The 8,417-nt window shown below is 41.2% G+C and overlaps 1 protein-coding gene across 1 annotated transcript in view; it reads left to right on the top strand.

Annotated features, from left to right (window-relative positions):
• Positions 1-8,417, top strand: part of arhgef39 (Rho guanine nucleotide exchange factor (GEF) 39) — a 72,033-nt gene that overhangs the window by 14,479 nt on the left and 49,137 nt on the right. The window contains exons 4-5 of the mRNA XM_008278787.1: positions 1,460-1,580; positions 4,937-5,055. Coding sequence (XP_008277009.1) covers positions 1,460-1,580; positions 4,937-5,055 — 240 coding nt within the window. The remainder of the gene's footprint in view (positions 1-1,459; positions 1,581-4,936; positions 5,056-8,417) is intronic.

Raw genomic sequence — 8,417 nt, 5'->3', positions numbered from 1 at the left:
TGTGTGTGTGTGTAACAAGTGCCTTCGCTGGTGTCAACACCCAACCAATTGCGTTGTTACTGTAATGTGCCTGACAAGCTCAACGACTGCTTTGCCTCTGCCTTGATCCAGTTGTTTTGTTCCCGAGTTCAGCGGGTGTGTTCTCACTACAAAGTGGCCCTGGGTACCCTGAAGGTAGACTCACTGTGTCTCAGTAAATACGTCACCCACAGGGAGAGGCCTTCAAATCACACTACAGAGCCCTGCCTGCTAAATCACCCATTAACGGAAAGCAATCCTTTGAACTTTGCTCAACCCCCACACTCTAAATATATGTGCATTTGCTGAGAATGCCTCAAACGTGATCTCGCCTTATTCGACCTTTTTCTTTGCAGCAGTGCATTCCCAGGCAGTAATGTGCACTAACTCAAAGTCCAATGTGGTTTGACTGGAGGCTAAATGCTGACAGTGGTTGGGGGGTGTGGAGGGGGTTCTGTGATGCACAAAAAAATCTGGCACACATATTGACATAGTTCCTACTGCCACATCGTGGGTTGGAATCAAGAATGTTGTTGTAACTTTTTGTTCATACCTAATGAGCTTGTTTATGGACCCAAACAATGCGTGTTAGTGAGCCAGTGAGTTATATTGGCAGACACAGCATGTTCTTCACATGCATGGTGTATTTTACTTAGGGTTTATAATATAACTATTCAAGGAAAAACGTAACATTTCTATGTTTTTGAACAATATTGGGATTGCGTTTCTTTATTATTATTTTAGGAAAAATAACCTTCAGGACTGTGGTTGAACCAGATTAGCAAACTTGCTGTTCGGTCTTCCTAGGAAGTAATATAAACTCAGTATCGCGTCCTGAATCTGTTTAACAGTACACCAAGATGTTTCTTGTAAATTACATGAACAGATCCATAGTTTCATGTTGTGTCATATCATTTATGGTGAAATAAATCTAACCTAACCTACATCTGGCAGTGTTTGATATGAGTATCTGATGAATGACCTGCTGTACTGCTGCTGACGGTTCTGAATTTGAATTGCCTAAACTAATGTCCACAATAACCTGTGATAACACTTAGGCTATTGATAATATACTGAGAGCAAGCTTCACGACTGTATGTGTTTTGAACAGCAAAAATAAAATGTGGTGTATTTCCTCAGTGATGTATGTTTTTGATGAAACCCGTGTTGGACTGAGCGAGAATAGAGGCGTGTCGAAAGCAAATGAAAACAGACAACACCTAAAAGTTTATCTGTTGTTATTTGGCCAACTTACAGAACTGATGTAAACGAACAGAAGCTGCCAGCTGATATACAGCTTCTTAAGACAACTCTTACCATATAAGTTCATAATTACTCAATTCTTGAGAATTTAAAATTGCAAATTGTTTATTTATTTTTTTATTTCTGATTTAAATATAGTCAAATCTACCAATTTTTTTTTCTTTTTTCTTTTTTGCAGATCTCTGCTGGTACACTTGGAGAATGGATACTTTGGCAAAGGCCTCGACCAGTTCTGTTCACATCTGCATCACTACAACATGTATGTGGACAACATCTATAATGCCACCAAAGTCCTTGGGGTAGGTACCACATATTTCTACATGACTAGCATAACTTTGTGTGACACGCTGTTACATTTGACAGCATTTAGTTCATTAGACTTTAATAATCCCTGTGAAGAATGTGTGCAGTGTTTAGTCTAATGACAGTAAATATGTTCGTGATTATTGGATTCTTTGTTTTCATTTCCACCACTTTCAGTTTTACTGTTTAAGAACTCAGAAGTAAACCGGACTGTTAGTTATTTAAACACTTTATCCAGCAGCTTTTAGTTTAGTTCTAGTCTGTTGTTGCATTATTTTGCATTATGCATCACTTGGTGTATTCACTGTTCTTGTGTAAATGACAAGTATTGCGTGCGTAGCTCAGCGCTCTCTAGCAGTGTGGGTGCTGTGTGTGAATGCAGCTGTGTACATTAACAGTATAGTGACCTATGTCTGAAAGGGGCTTGAAGCTGACACTTTAACGGATTGATGAGCTGCTACATGTCCCTATCGAAAAGGGGTTTCAGTGATGTCAGTACGACCAGAGTACATGCATGTCCGCAATCACCAGGTGGCTTATGTGTGCAGCCAATGCAATATGGCAGCCATGCTTTACAAGGAGTAGACAGGTAGAACAGAGACACACCATTACATTTTGTTGGGATTGAGTCACAGCACTCTGTTTCTGCTTGGCCTACAGTATACTTAGATACAAGATGAGACCTGCTGTCGTGAAATGCTGTGGGTTAAGGGTTAAATTGGGATTTGTGAAGTAGGAGAGCCCTCGTCCAGGAAAGCTGGGAACCATACACTGTGGTATTCTTCTAACAGTAGAAATGGTTACTATTTAGACTAGTGCCAGTGGAAACAGCACACACTGTGTTTTGTGGATGGGAATTGTCCAGAGTTACAAAGTCAGGAGCACAAGCACTTCAGCTGTGGCCTTGTGATGTTTATGGACAAGTGTTTTATATTATGGATAAACTGTGGCTGATAGTTCATGGCTTATAATATGTTTACTGTACTTATTGTTACATGATTGTAAAACTGAACAACAAAACTTTCTCTGCTGCAAGCCGGTTCCCTGACATTTTGGGTTCCAGGCAACCATCTGTGTCGACCACCTGGAGGGAGCTGGCCCTGCGAGGGTCCACACCGAGTCTTATGTGTAACTGTTTATTAATGAGACTCACAAGTAATGAACGTAGTCAGGGTGTATCATTAATGGGACCTGACATTGTCTGTTGCTCACAGCTGTTTGTTGAAGTCTTACCTTGGAGAAAGCAAGGTCATGGGCACCCATGGCTCACTGATGCTTGTGCTGGTTTTTATCAGTGTTTAGCAAGTCAGTTTTACTTAGAGATGCACGCTGGAACAGTTTCTCGAGAGCAACATCTGGAGGCAGTGGGCATGGTCCTGTCACTGTGACAACAAGGTTTCTGGCAACCATCACTAGAGCAGGAGACACTGCGCAGAGGTTATGGGTGGAAGGACACAAAGTTTTTTGTCCATAAATTGAACCTGTAATGTCTCCTCAACGGTTTACTGATCAGTTAGTAACAGATGTGTTGGTAGGTATATTTATAAACTTTGAACACATCAAGTCTACCACAAATCAGATCATATCCAATGTCATCAGTGGCAATGATCCCAATTTAGAGGAACAGAATCATGACATCTGATTTTATTTTTTGGTTTGACCTGCTCAGAGTGACCAGCAGAGATGTCCTCTTTCTGGCTTTGTCCTGAAGTTGCACAGATAATACTGTCTTAATTAAAAGTAGGGATCTGTCTGCAGAATGTTGACTAATTGCACTGACTGTGGACAAAGCCCTGAAAGTGTATATTGGTACCCCTGCAAATTGACTTAACAGGGAAGCATGTTGTAGTGACACAGCAGACTCAGTGCCTTAATAAGAGCAATCTAAGACCCACATTGGTCTAATTATGTTTTAAAACCAAATTAGCATTGCATCTGGAAAATGCATTTTGAAAACAAGGAAGGTAAAGTACTACTACCCTCATGCAATGTCATAGGAGGCATGATGTAGCTACAGCATGTAACAGTTGGATGAAACTTCAGTGTTATTGCTAGAGAGCCCATGTTGTGCTTTTTTCATTTTTCCTATTCCTTTAATGTGTAATATAAAGTTTTATGTGTATGTTAAAAGTCTGCAGTTATAGCAGCCAAAGACCATGCCAACATTAGTTATTTTCTTCTAAAGAACAACTAACAACAACCTGTTACTATGTTCGTAGCATCAGGACTACCTCTGAACCGAACATTGGGGTTGGCTTTATGCTACTCTTTTATAATTCCTGAAAGACAGTGTAGTTTCCACTGTGCGTTGGTGTTTTTTAGTAGAGCCTGACCGATACTGGATTTTGAAAAATTCCTTTTTTTTCAAAACTTTTTTATTACTTTTGGGTGCAGGTGGTGTGTGTGTCGTCCTCAAACTCAGGTCCTGTACCAGAGGCCTGTTGGTTTTAGGGTTCTTCACAGTATCTTTACTGCCCCAAGTGCTGCAGTCTTTTGCACAGAGACCACAAATGTTGTTCCTGGAATCTGCTGTGGCCACTCTCCCAGTTTGTGGGTCACAGCCCCTAATGAGATGGGCTAAAAAAAAAAAAAAGTAGCGTTGACTATGTTAACTGCTGCTGTTGTAATAGAACTGCAGTGCAATTTAACTTCTATCACCCCTTTTCCATTGAGCAGTTTCCAGTGCTAGTTTGGAGCCAGAGCTTGACTTAGCACCAGTTCTTTGTGTTTCCACCACCTAAGCACGGGCCCCAGGCTCTCAAAACTGGTGCTTAGCCATCACCAACTCTTTGCTGGGCCAGAGCTAAGCACTGAGTACGTCAGGGGCTGAGGGTGGGGTTATCGTGATCAACGAGACCGATCAATGGGCCACACAATTGGTGATTTGTGTCGTTTTTTGCCAGGATGCCGTTGGTCTGTTCGCAGATGGATTGGAATACAGTTGTGTCCCACCAGTAGCACCACAGTGGTGGAGAACAGTACTTTTATAACTTCATTGTACTGCGGTATTTACGCTGAGACAGCTACATATGCAGTGACGCGTGGCACGGCTTTAACTTGGCTCCTTGCTGATGGAAAAGCAATCGGTTCTTTGGAGGTTCCAGATTTGAACCAACTAAGCAGTGACCCTAGCACCAGCATGGAACTAGCACCTGGTTCTTCTTGAAGGAAAAGGGGTATGTGTGTAGTAGGGCTGGACTCGAATATTCAGTCGTTGCGGTGGTATCCAGCCAGCAATAAAAAGGGGAAATCCTTTCTGCACGTCAGAAATTTAAATTCGAGCTTTGCATTGTCTTATAAATGTGTCTGTATGGTTTTGAGAATAACCTTGATGTCTTTTGTCTTCTCTTAGATCCAGCTGAAGAAAAACAAGGCCTTCAGACGCTTCAAGAAACTACAGGAAGCCCGACCAGAGTTCAATGACCATAAACTAGAGGACTTACTTCAACTCCCCATTCATCGAATTGATCAGTAAGATTTCTGCATTTGGTATAAATTAAAAGGGTAGATGTTGCTTTCTTTTCCTCCGGCTACATGAACACACATCACATACTAGGTTTGTATGAGAGACATTTATTGTGGTAAACTATCTGAAGCTATTGACACAGGCTTAGAAATGTCATTCAACACAGGTGCTCCCTTGGAATCACAAGTTAGTGAAACGGAGATCATCTGATTTGGGAACTTTTCACAGAAACATTATGTAAAAACTTGACATTTTTATGGAATTGAAGAGATTCTGATTTTATTTTTCTAATTTAAGGTTTTTTGGGATTACAGAATACATGTTCTGTGGTTGATCGTAACATTTTTTTAGTCTGATAGGCTGAATACCTTTATGTAACACATCGCACAGTAAAATTAGTATATCACAGTTCTGTCCGCCCATCCATCCATCCATCCATCCATCCATCCATCCATCCATCCACCCATCCAGTCATACATCCATGTAGTCATCCATCCATTCATTCATCCATCCATCCATCATCTACATACTGATTTATCCTGTAGAGGGTCGTAGGGGTGCTGGAACCTTTCCTGGCTGAGTTCAATTCAATTCAGTTTTATTTGCATTGTGCCATTTCACAACATATGTCATTTCAGAGCACTTTACATAGTAAGGTGAAGACCTTACGAATTTTAAACAAAGAACAGAGAACCCAGCGAATTTGGCTTTGGTCAGCAACAGTGGGAAGAAACCCACCCAAAAAAAACCCCAAAACAAACCCTTTAATGGGGAGGAAAAAACCCAGATAGAACCAGGCTCAGGGAAGGCGGCCATCTGCCTTGACCGGGGTTGGGGTGAAAGTGGGGATGAGGAGGGATAGCAGGATAGAGGATGGGGAACAGACCAACAGTGAACATTTTGGAGATTGGTGTGGCCAGTGAGTGTAGATCAGAGATGTGTTGCTCCAGATCAAGAGACATCCGCAGAGAGAACCAGCACAGGTCTTTGGGGGGAAACAGAGTTAGTGACATGTAATGGTGGTTATAACTGTATGGAAGAAAAAGAGAGGAGAGTGGAGGAGAAGAGCCTAGTGCATCATGGGAATCCTCCAGCAGTCTAAACCTATAACAACACAACTAAGTCAAGGCTCAGATGAAGGCTCTGACTAAGACTACACCCTTTACAGTTCATCACAGTTCCTGTCTGCTGTATATTAACATTAGACTGATGTACTTACTGAAGTTTTCAGTGAACAAAACACTTGGGTCAGAGCACACTAATAAATTCAGAGCCTTTCGCTGTGCAAACAAACCAACATTTCAACATGACTGTGTCCATGAAAGGCGACAAACCAGAGGAAACATGACAAATCAGACATTTTTTATATGTGAGAGGGAGAACTTGATGTAAGAAACAGAACAAACTGTTTTAAAGAGACAGAAGTACAGCTTTAAGTATCTGTGAAGTTAGACAACTTGGAGGAAACATGACAAATTCAGTTCTTCATTAATGACGAAGGGCCCCACTGTGTTTAAGGAACATGTTTCTCTAAGGAGATGTGAGTTTATGTCGTCTCCACCTCTGGGAGAAGTAGGGATTCTTCTCTCTCCTCCAGAACTTCAATACTGCTGCACAACGCTTTTTACTGTATTTTGCTGTTGAATATTTTCAATTTATTGATGTAGATAGAGAGGAACAGGTCTGCACAACTCATTTGTAAATTAGTTTATTGCACAGAAAACTTGTTTTGTGACATATAGGTTGCACTGTGCAGCCCTGGCCCATCACTCTTGGTAGGCAGGACACCACAGGCTACCAGCAGAACCTCACCATCATGTTAACTGAGTGATGGCGTAAAAGCCTTTGAACTGCAACATTCACAACGTATTGACAATGCAAAACAATGCTGTGCAGGACAAATGATAACTTAAAAGCCTAATCAAGCTTCAAGCTTCATATTGTTTCTGTGGTTTTTAAAAATGGAACATTAAATAAAAATCCTGCTCAAACTATGGTGTAGTTTGCACACTGCTTTAAAGCGGTGATGTAATTCCACCCAGTGCATCTGGTCCCGTTATTGTGCTTTCATGTAGTTTTCTCTGCGGACGTCTGGCTATAGCGATATATTCTGTACCGTATGCACCTCTGCAGTCCACCAGTCTCCTAAACCGTGTGAGCGTCAGTCCTGTCGGAAACAGGAGGCTTACTTTTTCAACATAAGATCACCGGTTGATTCCTTTCACTGAGTTGTCCTCTGTGAATTGTGGTGGCTCAATAGGGTCTGAATGATCGTTCTTTTCAAAAATGAATTGAAACCTTGCTTACTTAGGGAGCTGACACGTGACATTCCTAACAGAACTGTCCCTGGTCCCTGTTATTATTATAATGACAGAGCCGTACATTAGCTCCTCGCTCTAATCACTCTCTATCTGACACACCAATATGTGATGATGATTTAAAAGGGAAAAGGAAGTAGGGGAAAAGGTAGATATTATCATTTTACACTGTAACAGCAGCTGTCTGGAGCCCTGCACTAGAAACCCAAAGAAAGAACAAAGGAAACAATAAGGAGAGAGCGCGACAGCTTCCACCGCTGGGACAGTCGGCGTTCGGCGTGTCACCAGTTTGAGTGGAATTTCTGTTTGCAAGGCAGTCCAAGAGAAATGGTTAGCATTAGTAAATAAGATATGTCAGTACAATATTAACTACGTTCCATTTGTACTGCCTTGGTATTTGACAGTTGATTTTCACCTACTTAACCTGCTGTTCAGTGGTTCTGTAGAACACTTTCTTGCTCTCATATTGGAGAAAACATCAACCAGAATGTTTGTGAAGGTGCCGTGCTGCTGTTTTTTTCTTACCATTGACAGCTCTGTTGTAGATGGGTCACAGATTTCATGCTTGAGTACCGTTTTTGCTGTTAAGTTGTTTTCCCTTCACTACTTCCTGCTGCACTGCACAATGTATAGTCTCTGTGACAGATGTAATTATTAAGTACCAGGCTGTCCAGAAACTGTCAACATCTCTTTTGTTAAGCACCAGTTTTTGTTGGCTGTAATTTTATGCAGTCTCAATTTTGCTTGTTAATTAGTCAAACAAAAGGAGAAATGCACAGAAACACTTTTTCCAAAGCAGCAGATATCATGACATGTTTTTTTCAAGCAGCTTGATTGTAGCTCAGTTTGGCCCCTTTTCATCCTCACCTGTACTCTCACTTTTCCCATACTGACAATCCTGGAATGTAGTTTTGGAGGAAATGGACAATGGAGATTCATTTATTCAACCTTTTCTTTCTTTCTTTCTTTTTTTTAACCTTAAAACTAATACATCAAATGAGGTTGTTCCCACTGCTGAATTTGGTCCAACCTTCCTTGTTTCACAAATT

The sequence above is a fragment of the Stegastes partitus genome, unplaced genomic scaffold, assembly GCF_000690725.1.
Source record: "Stegastes partitus isolate 25-593 unplaced genomic scaffold, Stegastes_partitus-1.0.2 Scaffold132, whole genome shotgun sequence".
In the NCBI taxonomy this organism is placed as follows: domain Eukaryota; kingdom Metazoa; phylum Chordata; class Actinopteri; family Pomacentridae; genus Stegastes; species Stegastes partitus.
The sequence above is the reverse complement of the archived record's forward strand: the minus strand, read 5'-3'. Positions and strand labels throughout refer to the sequence as shown.